Source organism: Eleutherodactylus coqui, chromosome 4 (genome assembly GCF_035609145.1).
Source record: "Eleutherodactylus coqui strain aEleCoq1 chromosome 4, aEleCoq1.hap1, whole genome shotgun sequence".
Classification (NCBI taxonomy): domain Eukaryota; kingdom Metazoa; phylum Chordata; class Amphibia; order Anura; family Eleutherodactylidae; genus Eleutherodactylus; species Eleutherodactylus coqui.
This window is the reverse complement of record NC_089840.1, coordinates 250,213,872-250,235,273: the sequence shown is the minus strand read 5'-3', so window position 1 is coordinate 250,235,273 and position 21,402 is coordinate 250,213,872. Positions and strand designations below refer to the sequence as shown.

The 21,402-nt window shown below is 42.7% G+C and overlaps 1 protein-coding gene across 1 annotated transcript in view; it reads left to right on the top strand.

Moving 5' to 3' along the window:
* Positions 1 to 21,402, top strand: part of LOC136626203 (alpha-2-macroglobulin-like) — a 67,214-nt gene that overhangs the window by 35,745 nt on the left and 10,067 nt on the right. The window contains exons 18-31 of the mRNA XM_066601045.1: positions 40 to 178; positions 1,475 to 1,703; positions 1,792 to 1,918; positions 4,239 to 4,357; positions 5,532 to 5,583; positions 7,354 to 7,437; positions 7,648 to 7,824; positions 8,652 to 8,742; positions 9,362 to 9,518; positions 10,846 to 10,920; positions 13,573 to 13,735; positions 17,852 to 18,075; positions 18,293 to 18,508; positions 20,468 to 20,592. Of these exons, the coding sequence (XP_066457142.1) occupies positions 40 to 178; positions 1,475 to 1,703; positions 1,792 to 1,918; positions 4,239 to 4,357; positions 5,532 to 5,583; positions 7,354 to 7,437; positions 7,648 to 7,824; positions 8,652 to 8,742; positions 9,362 to 9,518; positions 10,846 to 10,920; positions 13,573 to 13,735; positions 17,852 to 18,075; positions 18,293 to 18,508; positions 20,468 to 20,592 (1,978 nt within the window). The remainder of the gene's footprint in view (positions 1 to 39; positions 179 to 1,474; positions 1,704 to 1,791; positions 1,919 to 4,238; positions 4,358 to 5,531; positions 5,584 to 7,353; positions 7,438 to 7,647; positions 7,825 to 8,651; positions 8,743 to 9,361; positions 9,519 to 10,845; positions 10,921 to 13,572; positions 13,736 to 17,851; positions 18,076 to 18,292; positions 18,509 to 20,467; positions 20,593 to 21,402) is intronic.

The following is a 21,402-nucleotide window of genomic DNA, read 5'->3' as shown; positions in this document are numbered from 1 at the left end:
GGTTAAACGTCCATCATTATATGTGCATTTTGTGTCCAGATGAAATTCAGGGCGGGTTAGAACCAACGGCCATAAGATTTTCCACATCAGTTATGCATGTGATGGAACCTCTGGAAATTATTGACACGGTGAGGACAATGTTCCCGGAAACCTGGCTGTGGGACTTGATTGAGATCGAGTAAGTATTTAGTAAAGGTTAAGGGTGAACCCCCACTTGCGTTTTTCTTGCACGTTTTTTTTACGCGATATTGCTGCGTTTTTTAAATGTGATTGTCAATGGGACTTTCTAATGTTAAAAACGCATCGCACAAAACTCGCAAAGCACAAACTTGCAATGCGTTTTTAACATTAGAAAGCCCCATTGACAATCACCTTAAAAAAACGCAGCGATATAGCGTGAAAAAAACGCACAAGAAAAACGCAAGTGGGTGTTAACCCTAAAGTCACACCGACTCTAAGGGCAGTCTCAGACAAACATGGTTTTCTCCCGTTATGATAATCATGGCCGCATAATAGGACAAAACAAAACCACTGATTTCAATTGATTTCAGTTGTTTAGTTTTCACTTGCAGCGCCGATCTTCTCGCATTTTTTTTTCAAACTCCAGTGCTATGGCGTGAAGTTTGACAGCCAAAGAAAAACTTCGCTCATGTGCAACTACGCTCCGTAGCGATGAAATCATTTGAAATCACCCTTACAACCTAAAACTGATCTAAACTGTTAATGCCTACATGGAGGAAAAGATCCCACTATTTAATTTGAATTAGGGAAGTTTCAGATGGCCGTAGACATAGTTGCACCTTAACTAAGTTTTTCTAGACTTCTATGGGGACCCCTGCTGTGAAAATGCGTACAAAAATAGAACAGGTGTTATTTTATAGACGCGCACAAAAATGGTAAATGTGTAAAAAATTGATATAAATGTTTTATATTCTGTGCATATTGTGCACGCAAATTTCGCACATGCAAATACGCCTGTGTGAAGGAGCCCTTAGAGAGTGCTTGGTCCTTAATAGGTTAAAGTGCTTCTTCAGGACTTAAGGGCTTTTTACAGGCCTGATAATTTGGCAAAAAGCGTAGGCTTCCCTAAAGAGATGTAGTTTTAGACCATGCCTACAACTGTGGATATTGGTGATTACCTGATTGTCCAGGGTAGCGCATTCCAGAGAAATGGTGCAGCTCAGGAGAAATCTTGAAGACAGGAGAGGGAGGTTCAGATTAAGGAGGATGTTAGTGTAAGATCATTCATGGAACAGAAAGCGCGGATAAAGTGTTAGACAGAGATGAGGGAGGTGATATAGGGAGGTGCAGCACTAAGTATTCTTAGTATTCTATTGTGAATGGGCAACCAGGGCAGTTCTTGGTTAGTATTTTGGAAGGTTTTGAGTTTTTAGGTTTAGCTTCTAGTACAGGATATCTATCATCATGCTAACATACATGATACACACATACTGATCAGTATGTCTATCTGTAGCTCCATTGGACATTCAAATTTAAAGCTGACAGTACCAGACACGATCACCACATGGAAAGTTGGCATGTTCTGTACATCCGAGGAAAATGGGTTTGGTCTTGCAGAGCCAATCTCACTGATCACTTTCCAGCCGTTCTTCCTGGAGACAACTGTACCGTACTCTGCTATACGGGGCGAGACATTCACTATGAAAGCCACTGTTTTCAATTACCTGAAGCAAACCATAAGGGTAAGTGGACAATCCAGGTTATAATCTTACATCCTAATCCCTCTAATGTCCTCTGGTCCCACACTTCACTCTTCTCTTTCTTCCATAGATAAACATTGATTTGGAGAAATCTGATGAGTTCACGGCTAAAAAATTAAGCAGCGATGATGAGTATTACTGCATAGAAGCGAATGGCAGAGTGACCGTATCTTGGGAGGTGACACTGAAGTCTCTAGGTGCCAGTTTTTTTTCTTTAATTATATGTCATCAACATATTCTGCAATACTGGGAAAGCATTCACTAATCAGTTCTTGTCTATAAAGGGACTCAAACTCTCATGTCATTCTCTTTTATACGCTAGACTAGACTAGAGATGAGAGAGCACGCTAGGTAAGGTGAGTTAATCGAGCAAGCCTCGCTCATCTCGAGTAACTGCCTTCTCTTCCGAGTGTGCTCGGGGGGGGGGGGGGGGGCGGCGGGGGTGAGGGGTGGGCGGCGGGGGGGAGAGAGAGATCTCTCTAACTATCCCCCGCTCCCCTCCGCTCTCCCCCGCTGCCCCCCCCCCCCCCCCGAGCACTCTTGGAGGAGAAGGCAGTTACTCGAGATGAGCGAGGCTCGCTCGATTAACTCACCTTACCGAGCGTGATCGCTCATCTCTAGCTATGACCATTTTCATACAGAGCTATTTAACCTATCATTATGTTGTTAAGAGATTTGTTAGGACTTGAGAACTCAGAGGAAAACTCAATGTGAGTTTTGCCACAAGCTTATCAGGTTGGTTTGACAGGAGCGATCTCTCATAAATACATGCTGATATAGAGTTATGCAGCCATTTTCTTTGAGGTACTCTAGAATAGAATTTCTTAGAAACCCTACAAAAATTTTACGAACAATAGAAGTAAGACTTACCGGCCAGTAATTTCCGGGTGAAACAGACACAGTCACTATAGAGTCCTTAAATATAAGAAACAAGGGTCTGTGTATACAGTTGAGAGTCGGCAATTTGTCTATTTTAATCTTTTTAAGACAGCTCTGCACTTAATTCTGGGTTAGACTAGTGCCATTTAGTGCAGTTTACTTTATCACTCTGCATCTCATCTGACATTTCATTTTCCACTGTGAATATACTGGAGAAAAAACTATTTAATATATTTGCTTTCTCCTCATCACCCTCTACAATTTCTCCTACATTATTTATTAAAGGGCTAACACTTTCAGTATTAATCTTTTTACTATTAACTAGATTGACTCAAACATACAATGTTTGGAGAAATAGTTGTTGTGAATCTCCCTCTCTTCATGTCGCTTCTCTCTCCCTCTCTCTCCATGCTGCTTATCTCTCCCCCCTCCCTCTCTCTACATGTCACTTATCTCCCCCTCTCTCCATGCTGCTTCTCTATCCCTTTCCCTCCATGCCACTTCTCTTCCTCTCCCCCACACCTTTTCTCTCCCACTCCCCTTCTCACTCTCTCTCTATGCCTCTTCTCTCTCCCTCTCCCACCCTCTCTCTCTATGCTGCTTATCTCTCCCCTCCCTCTCTCTCTACATGTCGCTTCTCTCTCCCTCTCTTCATGCTGATTCTCTCTCCCTCTCCCTCCATGCTGCTTCTCTCCCTCTCTCCTTTTCTCCATGCTGCTCTTTCTCCCTTTCCTCCCTTCTCACTTTCTCTCCCTCCTCTCTCCATGCCACTTTGCTTCTCTCTTCCTCACCCTCTCCCTCTTTCTCCATGCTGCTTGTCTGTGCCTGTCCAACCCCTCTCCATGCCGTTTCTCTCTCTTCTCCCCTATCTCCATGTTGCTTCCCTCTTTCTTCTCTGCATAGCACTTCTCTCTCCCTGTCCCACCTTCCCCCCCCATCCTCTTTCCATGATGCCTTTCTCCCCCTCTCCTTCTCTCTCCATGCTGCTTCTCTCCCCCTCTCTATCCATGGTGTTATAGCAAGCTTTTGAACCTACTTCGGGTTCTTCCTCAGCCTGGAGTAGGTCCAAAAGTTCGCTATAAAATCATGTATTTTTGTTAGCCATTAAAAGGTATCATATCCACAAGATTATTTGTTTTTTCTTGCTGAGAACAATCACATTTCACATCTTTTTCATGTGTTTAAAATACACAGTACACAATCTTTCTGAAAGAGATTCTTTGATGACCAACTTAATGAGATTACTCTATTGTTCATTACTAAGTTTTGTAACTATATTGAAAACATTCTAATAAAAATGTAAAATAATAAAATTTGAGTTTGATACATTGATTAATTGCATTTCTCCTGCAATGTGCACAGTGCCACATCCTACACCTTGCATCTTTTTGCACCTGTCATAGACTTCTATTGCACTAATGCAGGTCCTATTGTATTGCGGAAGCAATACATGCTTATGAGAACAAACCCATTGAAATCAATGGGTAACATTCTCTGTGTTTGGTGCACAGATTTTGCATGGCCAAAAATGTGTGCAAACACAGCCGTGTGGAGGAGTCCTCAGCACGGAGATTGAATCCTATTACGTTGCCAGATCACCCTAGACATCCCACTTGACTCATTTGCTGTCTGTTTCAGGTGAAGTGAAGTTTACAGTAAGTGCTCAGACTCTACCTGGAGCAGGTCTTTGTGGCAATGAGATTGTGAATCCAGCACAAGGCAGAAAGGACACAGTTATTAAATCTATCCTAGTTGAGGTGAGTACATTACAGCAGAAAGATCATAGATGCGATATAAGAGAGAGAGATATGAAATAGATAGTGTTAGTGCAAATACGTTGTTAGATATGGCACTTACAGTATATTAGGTGTGGTTAGTATGAGCTCAGAGAAGCCAATGAATAACATGCAGTATAATAATAATAATAATCTTTATGTGTTTAGCGCCAACTTATTCCGCAGTATAGTATGTAAAACATCTGATTTAATAATGGTGGCAAAAAGTTTATATCGTAACTTAGACAAAAAAAGGTGGGACATTCAGATACTTTACAACATATTGTGTGCTGATAGGTCATTCTCATGGGGAGTGTTCATGAGTAGAGATGAGCGAGTATACTCGCTAAGGACAATTGCTCGATCGAGCATTGTCCTTAGCGAGTATCTCCCCGCTCGGCAGAGAAGGTTCGGCTGCTGGCGCGGGTGACAGGTGAGTTTGCGGCAGTCAGCAGGGGTGGGGGGGCGGGGGGGAGAGAGGGAGAGAGAGATCTCCCCTCCGTTCCTCCCCACTCTTCCCCACAGCTCCCCGCTCACCGCCGGCAGCCAAATCTCGCTAAGGGCAATGCTCGCTCGAGCAATTGCCCTTAGCGAGTATACTCGCTCATCTCTATTCATGAGGTAATGAAAAGGAAGGGAAATTAGCAGACATGCTCAGTAGAGTCTTGCCACATGACAAAGTTAGAAATAGACTAATTAACTCTCTATGCTGGTTTCATGAGCTTGATAAGAATCTGTTTTTTCTTGTTTATAGTGAAACTTCACTCGATAAGAAACAATAGAAATCGCACTGTAAGGGCTTATTCTGACAACCATATATTGGCCGGGTTTTCACGCCCGGCCGATATACATTCTCCCTCTCTGCAGGGGCAGGGACACCGTATATCGGACGGGAGTGAAACCCCGGCCGATATACGGTCGTCTGAATAAGCCCTAATTGTGTATGGGGGATGCTTGCTAACCAAATTCAGACTGAAACACAAAACCAACTATAGAAGAAATGCACTTTCCCTCACACTCATTCATCTGAGGCCTTTATTGCTGAATATATGAAAATATACATACAAAATAAAGAACATTTCTGTCATCTCCGACAATAGATAGAAAAAGTGTATTCAGTTTTTTTTAAACTTTTTTTTAATTTTTTTAATTGTAGCCAGAAGGTGTGAAAAAAGAAGTAACGAAAAACGCTATGATTTGCGGAAAAGGTAAATTATTTATCAGTGTATACTTGTGGAGTTGTAATCAATGAGAGCCGTGCCTGCAGTTACAAGCGCCGGCCACTACACATAGGTCGCGCAGAGAACTCTAACCTCTGTGTCATCGCGGCGCTGACAGCTTGCACCCGCACAGCTGATTGGTCGGGGTCCCGAGCAACGGGCCTTGGACGATCAACTATTGATGACCTATCCTGACGATAGCTCATCTTTAGTATTTCCATGGAAAACCTCTTTAGGGCTATGTTCTCATCTGCGTTTGGGGATTCCATTTTCCTGTTCTATTATGGGAACAGGAAAAAAGAATCCCCGGCCAAACTAACGCTTCTAATGATGGAAACTGAACGGTGCAGAACAGACCTCACTGACTATAATGAGATCCGTTTGGTTTCCATCCGACACTTTACTAGATCAAAAAAGGTCCTGCATGCAGGACTTTTTTGTTTGCCATTTCATGTTGGATCTGCAATAGAGGCTTCAAACTGAGCCTGTAAGACAGCTGTGAACATAGCCTAACTTTCAAAGAGATATTTGCAGTAAAAGGGGTTTTCCAGGCACAAACAGTGTTAATGACTAGAGATGAGCGAGTATACTCGGTAAAGGCAATTACTCGAGCGAGCATTGCCTTTATCGAGTACCTGCCCGCTCGAGATGAAAGGTTTGGGTGCCGGCGCGGGGGAGCGGTGAGTAGCGGCTGTCAGCAGGAGGGAGCAGGGGGAGAGAGAGAGAGAGAGAGATCTCCCCTCCGTTCCTCCCCGCTCTCCCCTGCAGCTCCCTGCCCGCCGCCGGCACCCGAACCTTTCGTCTCGAGCGGGCAGGTACTCGCTAAAGGCAATGCTCGCTCGAGCAATTGCCTTTAGCGAGTATACTCGCTCATCTCTATTAATGACCTATCCTCAGAGTAGGACATCAATAGTTGATCAGCTGGCGCCCACTGCTCGGGAACACAACCGATCAGCTGAGCATGCACATGTTGTCAGTACTGCTATACACAGGGGTTGGAGCGGAAGTAATTGCTCCGAACTCTGTGTAGTGGCAGCACTTGTAATTGCAAGCATAGCTCCCATTTCCATGAGACCCCAGCCTGCAGTTACAAGTGCCGGCCACAACACGGGTTGGAGCAACAGTGTCTGCTCCAACCTGTGTATGTAGTGGCACTGACAGCATGTGCCAACTCAACAGATAGTTAGATAGATAGATAGATAGATAGATAGATAGATAGATAGATAGATAGATAGATAGATAGATAGATAGATAGATAGATAGATAGATATGAGAGAGATAGAGAGATATGAGAGAGAGAGAGAGAGATAGATATGAGATAGATAGATAGATATGAGATACATAGATAGATATGAAGATAGATAGATATGAGATAGATATGAGATAGATAGATAGATATGAGATAGATAGATATGAGATAGATAGATAGATAGATATGAGATAGATAGATAGATAGATAGATAGATAGATAGATAGATAGATAGATATGGGATAGATAGATAGATAGATAGATATGAGATAGATAGATAGATAGATAGATAGATAGATAGATGATAGATAGATAGATAGATATGAGATAGATAGATGGATATGAGATAAATAGATAGATAGATAGATATGAGATAGATAGATAGATAGATAGATAGATAGATAGATAGATAGATAGATAGATATGAGATAGATAGATAGATATGAGATAGATAGATTTAAAAGTGATATAATACATGCAGTAACATAAAGTGACATAACTTTTTTCAGGTCCTGAGATTTCTGAGCAGATTTCACTGAAACTCCCAGGACCGGTGGTGGAAGGTTCTGCTCGAGCTCACTTCTCTGTTATCGGTAAGTGTCATGGTCGTCCCCGGTCATACAGATCATAAACAGAGTGCATGATGTTAGAGTATGACATATTGATGGCCGTAACCAATAATTACTCTTACAGCCTTACCTTAAGTCTTCATACAGTCTTCTTATCATTATAGTGCGATGAGAGAAGAGGTTAGGCAATGGTCACATACACATCGGAGCCTAAACATGTCTGATACTTTTTAGGGGACATCATGGGAAATTCAATGCAGCATCTGGGGAACCTCCTTCAGCTGCCGTTTGGATGTGGAGAGCAAAACATGGTCCTGTTCACTCCTAATATATATATATTGGATTATCTCAACAACACAAATCAACTTACACCGGAGATAAAAGCGAAGGCCCTGAGCTACCTGAACACCGGTAAGAAATCCGCAGCTCACTCAACTCTTGTAAGGCCAGTTTCTCTTCTGCGGTGGATCCTCCAGTCAGAAGTTCTGTCGTGGGACTGGCAAAAAATACTGGAAGAAAAGGTGCCGCATGCAGCACTTTTTCTTTCATCCGAAAGCCGGGCAGTTGGGCGGAAAGCAGACGGACCCCATTGTAGTCAATGAGGTCCATCCAGCACAGTTCGATTCCACCCAGAGAAGGAGCCGTTCAGCCGCAGGGATTCCCCTTTCCAAACGGAGCAAGAAAGAGGAGCTGAAACCACCCTAACTGTTGGTTGTGCTGCTCTAGATTAAATACAAACCACCACACCTTTATAATGTTAAGGGCGCATTCACATGGGTGTATGCGCATTAATTTCCTGCGTATTTTACATGTATTTGCGCGCGCCCAATGATTTAAATGCATATTTACGCTTGTGTTCATGAGCCCCAAGTAATAGTAAAGTGGCTGCAAATCCCACTAAATACACTGAATCACTGCAGCCCCCTCGGTCTTCCTCTGTACTGTGACGCCCCGGCCACGCACTGTACAGGGGGGACTGCAGCTCAGCTCCATTCAGTTGAATGCTGCTAGTTGTAGTTCTCCTGTGCAGGACGCGGTTGCGAGCGCTACTGTGCAGGGAAAACAGTCAAAGACCCAAAAGGTTGAATCATCTGTGGTTCCTTCACTGTCAAAATTGGTGAGGGTCCTGGAGGTCAGACCCCAACGATCATAATGTGTTGGCATATCCCTTTAAGTCTATCTTTTGTGCTTGCCTTCTTATTTTACTTCTAAAGTTGGGTTTGCGTATATTTGTACAGGATACCAAAAACAGCTGGCTTATAGACACCCAGATGGGTCCTACAGTGCATTTGGACCAGGATATGGAAGAGAAAGTACAGGAAATACCTGGTAGGAACAAGTAGGAGGGGGGGGGGGGTGTTGAAAGTCGAGGAGGATACCAAAATGTGCCGGGGGCGGAATTAGTGTAAACAATTAACCCCTTAGTGACCACCCGTATGCCACTTGATGGCGGTCACTAATGGCCTATATTCTGATGCAGGTCCTTTTTATGTTGCTGCATTAGACTGGCAGCATGGCTCTCCCATGTTTCTGGGAATGGCGGCTGGGCTATCCAGTGACAACTCAGCACCTGTTCCAACAGCGAAGTCGGAGAAACCTCTAATCCCACTTTTTAACCCTTTACATGCCGTGGTTAATACGACTGTGGCATGTAAAAGGCTGACATATGGAGAGAGCTCCTTTAGTCACTCATCGGACCCCCACAATGTGATCACGAGGTCCTGATGGGTTGTTGTGGTATCCAGAGGCTTGAATATGGCCTCCAAGTTTGCCATCTATGGTGGCTTATGATGAGCTTCATAGTCTTTACAATACACTGCTATACTGAAATATGGTGATATTCAAGTCCCCTAGTGGGACAAAAATAAAAAGTTAAAAAAATATATGCAAGTGTTGGCACCTACCTTCATAGCTTTTTTGATCATACCAATACTATATATCTTCACAGGTTGACAGCCTTTGTCATGAAGTCCTTTGCTAGAGTCCAGTCTTACATGTACATTGATCCTCAGCACATAACTAGTGCTCTTCTGTGGCTTACTCAGCGGCAAAAGGATAATGGCTGCTTCCAAAATGTTGGCTATCTCTTTAACAATGCCATGAAGGTAAGAGCAAGAAAAGGGAGGTAAAGAACATTACATGGTGTCCTAAGTGATAGAAGCAGGTATATGAGAAATTGTACTCACACATATAGTATGACATGATCGTAATGTAATCAAAATAGCTCAGAAAGCTGTGCTATTTCATCCTGGGTAGACTCCATTATAGTCAAGAGAATCCGTCTGGCACCGCTTGAATCTGGCATGTGCCAGATTCGACAGTTCCGGAATTTTTGTTGTTTGGTTACAAGGACAGAGCAGAACAGTGGAAATAGACTGGAGACATTATTGCAGGTCTGAATGTCGCTTAACACTATTTCTGGCTATTATATAACTTGAATCTTGCAATAATCCCAAATTTCCTCACTGCATGCTGTATATCCACCTTTCAATTTTCTCTAAGCTGGTGGGTGGAGACTGCTGTTATGATATATATATATATATATATGGGTGAAAACCCTCACTCACTGACTGACTCGACACTAATTCTCTAACTTCCCGATGTTGTACAAGCATGAAATTTGGCACAACCATTCTTTAGGGAAACCTAAATAGGGAAAGTAAAGGGGTCACAACTCGATTATTAAATGCTAATTGCAAAAGTATTGGCACCCCTATGTAATGTAACTTCCCGGTGTTGTACAAGCATGCAATTTTGCGTGAGCATTCTTTAGGTGGAAGGGGTGGCACATTCTGCGGAGGGACATTGGTACATGCCCCCTGAGGAGAATCTAATGCTCCTCTATATGTATACATATTTTATTCCTCACTTACTCTAAAGTAACCCTGACTTCATAAACTTTCCGTGCAAACAACAAGTAAACACCTGTATCAAATTAACTCGGGCGAGGCTGGGTATATCAGCTAGTATACTATACACTGTGCATGGAGAAAATAGCAGATTCTGGCATTCTCTCTGTAAAACACACACACAAATGACTGCTTCATGTAGGACATTATACAGAAGTACTGAGCAGTGTAGATATAATTTCAGTAGCATGTGAGAGTAAATCACTCACATTACTTTTAGTAACCACCTCTGTGTAATTCACACTCCCTCCTCCTCTCCTCTCCATAGACCTCAATTGGTACTATAAGTTATCACCCCCTCCATTTCCAGATGGATGTCTTCCAACATCGGCGATGTACAGCCTTAAATCATAATGTCTTCAGACGTCAGACAGTGGATTGGAAAGGGTTAAATAAAGTTATCATACTTAAGTTCATCACTTCTATGTTATCCCTTAAAGAAGCATCTGCATACTGTATAAACGGGTATTTGAAATAAAGTATATTATGTTTTCGTCTAAGTATAACTTGTTTTTTTCTGTAGGGTGGAGTAGATGATGAAACCACATTGACTGCATACATTACCATAGCTTTCTTGGAATATCCATTACCTGCAGAGGTATGTATACATGGTAGTCTTTCCATCCACTGTTGGCTTTCTCAGGTATGTAAGGGGCAAATTCATTTGTTTTTGGTATAAATACAGGATGGCAAGTGGGAGAGGTCAATATTTTTTAAAATAAATTAAATAAACCTTCCATGACAAGAAGACTTAATTCAGTATGAAATAAAAGTGACCTTTGAAAAGCCCCGGTATGAGACGTTATCTGGTGAGGTTGCTGCAATGAGAGCTGCTTTAGCTTTCCCTGTTCATCCCTATGACATGGATGAGAAAGGGGGAGTGTAGTCACCAGTGCTTTTATTCACCTGATTAAGAAAAAATTGCTCTGTGTACTTAAAGAATTGATTGGTCAAAGTATTTTCTTCTGTAGTTCACTGCCAAATATCTCCTAAAAAGCCACTGAGTATGAAATGGTGACAAATGTCTTAGGAGGTAATCATTCTCATTGTGGAGATCCAGCTGGTATAGAGACTTGCAGGCAATGTTACCTGGGAAAGAAGTATGCAAATTAACTCTCTTCCAAAATGAAAGAGTACTATCTCTCAAGCACCATCTATTGGGAGCTACCCTTCATGTCTGACCCCCAAAAAAGGACCTGTCACGTTGTAGAGTCAGTGGGACTGGCTGAACAGCTTTGTAGCCATGACCCCTCTGACTGTAATGTTACTCATACTCAACTCCCTTCCCTTGTACAGGATCTTCTTAGATCCAGCTCCTAGTGCTGCTCACTGTTTGTGTGTGGCATTAGACTTGATTGACAGTCCGACATCAGCCACTAACAGTGGGACTGCCCAATTGACAGATTAACAGTGCCGGGGGCTAGATCTTAGAAAAGCCTGCATGGGGAAGGGAGGTGAATATGAAAAAAAAAGTGATCGATCCAGCCCCAGTGACTTTACAACATGACAGGTCCTCTTTAAAGAGTCTTTAGTGTCTCTGCTTGGGCTGATATTCCATGTTTCAAGGCTCTTTAACCCCTTTAGTGGCAGGTTTAGGTAGTCTTCAGCACATTTCGGTACAGCAAGCCCCGGAGATTTTCCAGGCGTGCCACTAAAGAGGTTAATGGGTCAGACATTGGTTTGCAGGATAGCTAGCTACAGGTAGCACTAGTGTTGTGAGTGGTGCTAAATGACACAGGTTCTGGGATACGATGCAGGCGACAGAGTTACAAAAATAAGACATTTATGTGTGGAACATTTACCTGCAGAAGAAACAATGATATGCAAACAAGGAAGCAAATAAACTTTTACGGTACCTTTATGTAATCCTGAATATGACTAACTAAGGCTTAGAAAAATTGATAATTATAATAATAATCTTTATTTGTATAGCGCCAACATATTCCGCAGCGCTTACATAGACAGGTGGAATACAGAGAGACCAAAATACAAACATTACAGAACCACGGTTACATAGTAAATAGTTGATGGAAACAATAGGGGCGAGGGTCCTGCTCCAACGGGCTTACATACTACAAGTAATGGGGGGATACAGAAGGTAAAGGGGCTGGAGATGTGTACGGTATGGCGGGGTGGAGAGTGAGGGATGCTATACACATAGACAATGGTCAGACATTTAGCCGTGTTACAGCAGGATTGGTATGACTGCAGGTGCAGTTGATTGTGGCTAGCAGGGATTGCAGTCAGTAGGTCAGGGAACATGTTATCAGGCGGCGTACAGAGGGGTTTGTTTAGGGTATGCGGTATGCCTCCCTGAAGAGGTGCGTTTTTAGAGCATGCCTGAATTTCTGTGAGTCCTGGATTGCTCGGGTAGCCTTTGGTAGTGCGTTCCAGAGGACTGGTGCTGCTCTGGAGAAGTCTTGAAGGCGGGAATGAGCAGTTTGAATTAGAGGGGCGCGCAGTCTATTTTCGCTAGCAGAGCGGAGAGCCTGGGCTGGGTGATGGATTGAGATGAGGGAGGCGATATAGGGTGGAGCGGTGCTGTGGAGAGCTTTGTGGATGAGTGGTGGTGAGTAATTGTATTCTGTATTTGACGGGCAGCCAGTGCAGTGACTGGCACAGGGCAGAGGCGTCCGAGTAGCGGCTGGACAGGAAGATGAGCCTGGCTGCCGCATTCAGGATGGATTGAAGAGGGTAGAGTCTGGTGCGGGGGAGGCCGATCAGCAACGAGTTGCAATAATTGAGCCGAGAGTGGATGAGGGCAATAATAAGCACTTTTAGCGTGTCTGCGGTGAGAAAAGAGCAGATTCTTGCGATATTCTTGAGGTACAGCTGACATGTTCGGGCCAGAGATTGGATGTAGAGGATAAAGGTAAAATTGATAGAAACACACTGCAACAATAAGAATGTCATCCTTCGATGGTGGTAATGACAATTCTGATGACGTGATATTACTAAGGCAATCTAAGTCTTAACCCAGATAAGTGGGACAGCAAACGTTAGATTACCTCTCTGCCTTACTGTAGCTACAGCACAGCCTCAGGGTTTTTCATGTTCTAAGTTGAGTTACGTTTCAATCAATTTCAGCCACGGACTTGAGATTAATTTCTTGCTGGCTCCTTATTGTGAGATGTATATTTTCCAGTAACGTCTCATATCCATAAACTAGGAAAGTTATAGTAGATCATGGGGATCGGGAATTATTCTTATACTGAGTACAGCCATGTAAGTCTTATTCTTCTCTCCACAGCATGTCGCAGTCCGAAATGCGTTATTCTGCCTGGAGAGTGCGCTGGACCGTAAAAACAACGTCTATACACAAGCATTAATGGCTTACGCCTTTACTCTTGCTGGAAAATGGGAACTTCGTAATCGTGTCCTTCAGTCCCTGGGAGAAAAAACAGTTGAGACAGGTACAAGATTGTAATATTTAGAAGCTGTCAATGGTGGTACAATATTTTTATTTTCCTTTGTTGTGCCAAATAGTGGCATTATACGAAGCAAGTTATACAGAGCTGTAATATGGCAGTCGATGGGGTCATACTGTGCCTCTATATGTCTCCAATATCATACAGAGGCGTATGGCAGTTTGAATCTGACAGAGAAAAAAAACACATTGCATGTGTCATCAAATGTCACATTTTATGGTGTAAACATTGTAGAGATTTTGCCCAAGTAAATCTGCACTAAAATCTGCAATGAAATCCATACACATGACTTTGTTGGAGATTATGGTGTTGATTTTGAACTCGGATTTCACTCATTTTATTGCAATTTTGCAAGAGATCTGCGATGTTTAAACCTACTATTACAGAGTTATTCTCACCTAGAAGCCATGCAATACCTTTGTATGTAAGTTTGGCGTATGTAAGCATTGTTTGGTAGCACTTGAAGAACTTACATCTTAATACTATGGAACTATTGGGAAGCTTTTTGCACATGCCTCTGCTGTGTACCTGAGCCCTTAAAGAGTCCTTGAAAGAGTCCAAGCATGCTATACAGTGCAGTGGCCCTTCTACTTCTGAACTGGTCAGGTCCAAGCTCTGTTGACTTTGGGTGGAATTCCACTACAATAATGGCATTTACCTCTATTTAAAGGAGGTATTCCACCAAGAGAATTTATCACTTATCCACAGAATAGTTGATATATGTATGCAAGCTGGAGGTTTAACCACCAGAACCCCCAGAGATCGTGAGAATGGTGCACCCCAAGGCCCTCTAGTGAACAGAAAAGTGGTGCACATATGTAACCACTGCACCATTCACTGTCCATGGAGATACTGTAGCTATCTCTTTCAAGTGACCCTCTGAGACTGGAGAAACAAAGATGGATAATCCAATTCTCCGACTACCTGATGCACACTGTGCATTGTATGTGTTTCGAAGTCTAAGACACTACATGTTGTACTTGCAACATGCGACAAGCAGGAAGAGGCCTGCACTCTCTGAGCAATTTCTAAAAGGTGGCTGAGGAGCCGTGTCATGGTGGTGATGAGTGCAGCATGCTCTATGTAATCTTGCGTACAGGACAGGGACAACTAACGAAATTAGGTGAACGTGACACCCGTGCCTGACTTAAAAGATCTTGGTAGAGAAATAAGACTAACACACGTATTTTGAGGAAACTGCAGGCACACCATTTACTGCTAAATGTGACAGTCTGAAAGAATATTCAACAGTAGAACTTGCATATACACAGTTAAACACTTGATACACGCATAAACAAGCCCTGGGGAGGCAGCGCCTGAGATAAGGGAAGCTATAGAGAAAGACTGAGACTGAAAACCCCTTGTTAACCCCATTAACAGTAATTGCCAACCTGAAACACACGCTAAATTTCTCCAGTGCTCACTCAGTTGGTCCTATAAAGAGTCTCTGCTGTCTGCAGCTTTTGGGTCAGGGGCTTCTCTAGCTGTGCGCTGCCAGACTGGAGGGAGGGCACAGCTTGAAAAAGTTTCAGGTCTTGGAAATAACTGCAGGCTTCCTTCAAAGTAGTGGGTGAACGATCAGCTCAACAGTGAATTACAGGATAGTGCAGTAGCTTCTCCAGCCTCAGATCAGGGGAGGATGCCAGCAGAAATGATAGCTTCATCTGGCTGCAGACATTCTCTCCCCCTGCTTCTCCCTATCTCTCTCTCCACACTGTCTCCTGCACTCCACTGACTGCCTCTCTCCCCCATCTCAACTCTTTTATATTTTCCAATTGCAACACAGATCCGAGGAACAGGAAAATCACAAGCCCCCTCCGCTCAGGTAACCAGCATAAGCTCAGCCCCCTCCTCCCAGAGAACTTGTTTTTCGCTTGGCTGTGGTTAGCTGTGCCCCTTGACCAATTAGGGAACCTCTTCCACCTGCTGAGTCATGTGATCTATGAGAGTGTAAGTTCCTGTTAGGTCATGCCACAATTGTATTGCAGTGAAATGACTAAGTTGCATTAACTATTTAGTTCCCTATCCTGACTCCATCTTCTTATTAAACAAAATCCAGCATCATAGCCCTCTGCTAAATGAGCTGTAGCTAGGACAGTTGCTCTTGACTTGCAGTTAAGTACTTTTATTCAGTAGTGCCACAATTCAGGTCACTACAGATTAACTGTAGTGTACAGGATTGTACACTCCATAAAAGGCTGTGGGCTCCTACGTGATGTAATGTTGTTGATGTCACTATAATACAATAATTTGATGTTGGTCAACCACACTTTATCCCTCACAAGGTACAGCCTAGCTTACAGGCATGATTCAGCTAGTTAGGAGGAAAAAACCTTTGATAGGTAGAAGGAAGCTATGCACAGGTTGATAGATAGAAGTTAGAGTGAAAGAATAGGAGGAGTTATTTTAGTTTATTGGCTGCGGTGGTTGACCCTGCATACCTGTGTGTGTGCAGGTGGCTTTCTTTGCCGGCATCAGTGCTGCCCTATCTTCTTCCATTTTCTCTGTACTGCAGATGGTCCATACGGCTCGTCGTCAGACATGCAAAGTACAGATTTTTTTTAAATGCCTGCTTTTCCCACGGAACCCGCAGCCCGTCTCGAATGATAATTGCGGATGGGCTACGTGTGGGACAGCTTCCATTGACTTCACTGGAAGCTGTCCGCGTGGGAACTGCAGGAAAATGGAGCATGCTGCAATTTTTCATCCGTGAGTGGAAATCGCAATTGATTTCCGCTCGTGGGCATGAAAAATCACTTTCCCATAGCTTGCTATGGAGGTTTATTGCTGCGGAACCCGGAGGCGGATGCCAGCTTCAGATTCCACAGCAAAAATCCGCCCATGTGCATTAGGCCTAAGGGTGAGTCTAAAGAAGGAAGCTGAGGAGCACGGAAGAAGGCGGTTGCTAGAGAGAGCTCCAGAGTAAGACCAATTTACTGATCAGTGCGGTGGGGAGAACAAAAAGTGTGAGTACCTAAAAGTTCTACAATTCATACTGAGCGAGGAAAAGGGATGTAATAGTCAGTCTTCAGCAAGAATCTAGAGAAACCGTACAGCACTAAAAAGACCTTTAGTCCTGAAAGAATAGAAAAGAACCAGCCAAAGAATAAAGTAACTGTAATGTTCTAGAAGGAAGGAAACTGAAAGCTCAAAGAAATAGAAGAAATAGGAGAGAGCGAATCAGGAGGGCAGAGCATAGGGGATAGGAAAGATTCCTGTGTTTAGTCACTGTAGGAAGAGGCTGCTTGTTGTCCACATAACTCTAAATAAACTGTGATTTGCATTTTAAAGATCTGTAATCTGGAATTGTGCTGAAAATACAAAGTACTTTTTAAATTGCATTAGATAAAGTGGAAGATTCTTAGTTTCTTGAAATAATAAAATGGTTATTGTTTTTACTGTTAATTCTGCCTCATGGAGTCTCTTCCCACCATTCACCATCAGCACTGGGGTACGGCACTACACTTCAGGAGACAGAAATGTTTTATTTTATTTTCTCCTTTTTATATTTTTATTTTGTCCAGTACAGACCTTGGTCTGTGTATGGACTGATGTCACAAACATGACAATTACCCTTTTTTCCCTGTGGAAACCACACCATAGTTTCCAGGGAGGAGAGCAATGGCACCACTGTGACAAAAAGCTGCTTTTTTACTGCTCCCCTACCTAGCTCTGCTCCAGTGTACACTACATACTCACGCAGATATAGTGCCATAGCCTAATGATGCTGTCCTCATCAGGTAGTCAGAAAAGCAGTGTGGCCATCTTTCTTTTTCTAGGCCTGGAGGATTGCTTTCAGTTCCATAGAAGTGAATGGAATGAAGGTCACACATGCACACCATGAGTCCATTCACTCTGGACTTAGGGTACCATTCTTGTGATACAGGGGTCACAGTGATCATACATTTATTACCTATCCCATGGATAGCCGATAAATAATTTTAGTGTAATAACCCCTTTTAAAAACATTAAAAGAAATAAATTTCTATCCAAGAACCTCTAGTAATGTAATATGAGTGCCAAGATCTAGTGCTATCCATGTTTGTTGGTCGCAGGGTATGTATTGGTAATACACAATATCTTGTATCATTTATGTTCCAGATGATACAATGCATTGGCAACGTCCAGAATTATCAGATGCTTCAGGGGTAGCCCGAGACCCTCACAGAAGAGCCGCCTCTATAGAAGTTGAGATGACCTCTTATGTGCTGATGGCCATGTTGGCCAAACCTAACACCCTTGCTGAATACCGCACTGTCATCGTGAGAATTGTCACCTGGCTCATACAACAACAGAACCCCACAGGAGGGTTTTCATCTACTCAGGTAGACTTCACTGACATATGTGATATCTACAAACTCCTTCCCCTTATACAGTACTAGAGTTATAATAACATTACGGAGTGCACACTCCTAAGGCCTACCCTGAACCAAGAGGTCTGTATGAGAGTTTGAGATCGTTGTTCATCTAATGCTCACTTTTTATCCACATTCTCTCTGCACTCTTAGCGTCAGCTTTCAATCTGTTTTGTGTTTTAACCAGGACACAGTCGTTGGTCTTCAGGCGTTTTCCCTCTATGGTTATCTTACTCTCAAGAATGACGGTCCAAGAGTCGTCACTCTGACCCAGGACAATGTCCCAGTTGCAAAACTCAATGTAGAAGACTCTAACCGTCTAGTCTTGCAACAGGTTCCTTTACCCAGTGTGCCTGGAGAATATACTACCACTATCAGCGGAGCCGGCTGTGTGTATCTACAGGTGAGGAGCAACAAAAATATACATCCAGATAAGATGCTTGTGATGGCAGGCTGGCATCTTAATTTTTTAGAAATGCAGTTAACACCTCAAAATTAATCTACAACTGCAACTGAAAACATTATTTGTAGTTCTATCGGGAGGGTAACAGAGACATTGATCCTGGAACCTGCACCTCCTGAGGCTCTACCACCAAAATCCTTTCAAGTCTTCCTAAATATAAAACATAGACTTTGAAAAAAACCCGTTAGTTCCAACATTATTAATGTGCTAATATATGACTAGGGAGCTCTTAGTAATACCGTAGCTATTACGTGGGGTAATGCTTGCATTGCTATATAGAAGAGATGGTGGTCAAGCAATCATGCTTATTGTAATGAGAAGGTAGTAACATAGTATTGTAAGGCTGAAAAAAAAGATCTGTCCATCCAGTTCAGCCTATTATTCAGCCTGCAATGTTGATCCAGAGGAAGAGGGGGGGGGGGGGACAATGAGGTAGAAGATAATTTTCCTCATTTTAGGGAATAAAAATTCCTTACCAACTCCAGTCTGGCAATCAAAATAAATCCCTGCATCACTAACCCTTCTGAATCTAGCAACTATAATTGTTGTACTCAAGAAAGCTGTCCAGGCTGCTCCTGAACACTTTTAGTGAGTTTGCCATTGCCATATCCTCAGGCAGAGAGTTCCATAGTCTCACTGCTCTTACAGTAAAAAAAACCCTACTATGTTGGTGTAGAAACCTTCTTGCCTCTAGATGTAGGTGATGCCCCCTTGTTACAGTCACAGTCCTGGGTATACATAAATGATGGGAGAGATCTCTGTATTGTCCCCTGATATATTGTATGTCTCCTGTGTGGTCCGACCAGTGATTTGTAAAGAGGAAGAACAATGCTCTTGTCATGTGCCACTCTACCTATTTTGGTGCTCAAACAGACAAACGGGGAGATGGAAACTATATGTCAGCAGTTTAAGGCTCTGTTTATACTAACATTAGAGTGGAGAGTTTACTTTCTTACTCTGCATTTCACTTGACAATTTATTTTCCTCTGTGAAAATAGTGGAGAAAAAAACTATTTAATAGATTTGCTTTCTCCTCATCACCCTCTACAATTCTTCCTAACACTTTCACTGTTAATGTTTTTACTATCTATATAATTGAAGAACAGTTTATGATTAGTTTTACTCTGTTTGGCAATGAGATAAAGTGCAAGATACATCTGGCAATGCCTATGTTTTGGACTATGTATGCTCAAAGAAGGGATCAGGTGTGTTAAAATCCGACATGTGAACCTTGTTTATCCCAATGGCCAACACTAAGGGACAGTAGGACGTCTCTCATACATAAGTGGAATATGTCCACAATTATACAATTATCAAAAGTGTAAGGCCAATGTCAGTTACCCACACATATGACACTTATACTCTCCCCCCTCCTTTTTCTTTGCCCAAGGGTCTCCACCAACTTCATTCCAACCATGAATAGGTTAGGCAATGGTTCTTCCATCATTTTAGAGCATAAAACCCCAAACTGGGTAGATAACATGCTAAGGAAACTCGACGTGAATTTGGTAATGTAAGTTATGCTTTCACGTTATGTAGATCCACCACAGAACCAATGAAAACATAACTTGAATAACTTGAGATGTCCCATAGAACAATCTGTTGTCTAGTAGTCACATTATCAAGAATTGGTTGACTATAGACATGAATCAACGTGTCTGAATAATTGCCATAATTGATTACCATTAACTATTTCCATGTTGAGGAAGGCCTAAGAAACTTTTGGCAGTACCCTAGAATGTAGCTTGCCAAGTGTTTCTCAGTTGGACAACTAATGCAATAAAAAATTCAAGCTGTAATCTAGTGAAAATGGGCCGGACTGATGCTTAATTGCTTCACTTCCAGGAGGTTATTACTTTAATTACATGATATAACAAAGATTAATTCTTGGTGTTGCAGACTAACCTGAAGTACAACGTGCCACATCCTGAGGGCGAAGCACCATTTACCATTTTAGTATCCACTCTGCCGGAAATCTGTGATGTCAAGTCTCTAAAATCATTTAACATCAATGTCAATGTCAGGTGAGATGTTCATATGTGAAATATATTCTGCATCATATGTGTATATACTGTTTGGGATATTAATATCCTCTGGAGTCCAGGCTATATATTGGGTAACATGCTTGGACATCACATCTCACTATCATTTAAAACTTCTTTAATTGAGGCTAATGTTATTAAAATTGTTTTTAATCTTCATACATAGACTAGGAGAAATTGCCTGTGCGTCTATAGCAGTATTTCCCATGCCCCAGTCTTCACGACTCCCCTAACAGGTCAGGTGTTCAGGATTTCCATAGTATTGCACATGTAATGCAATTATTGTCAGTGGTTTCAGTTCTCTTTATAGGATATCCTCAAATCATGACCTGGAAACACTGGTTTATAGGGCTAAAAAATGACGACTGTGCTCCTGTAAAGATATATTCCAGTGTACAACAATTAAAAAAATGACAGAAAAGAATGACTAAAAAGGTGAGGACTCGCCTGGTGCAGGGGGTCTGACTAATGGATCGACCCACACACACCAACAGTCCAATTCATCCTTCTTCAGGCTTCTTTCACTAGAGCGCATATCGGCTGTTCGTTTTCACGGCTGGCTGATATGCGCTGTGATCTGATGCATTGGAATTTCTGAGACGTAAAAATGCCCGGCCAAGCCAATATGGTGCCGGGCGTTTTTATGTCGGGCCCGAAAGATAGTCTTGGAACTATCTTTTGGGCCGGAATATGTCAGCCGCTGTTCTTCTTCCTCCGTGCAGGCTCACATCTCGTTCCTCCCCACTCGTTCTGTGCAATGGGAGGGTGTGAGACAGGGGCAGAGCAAAGCAC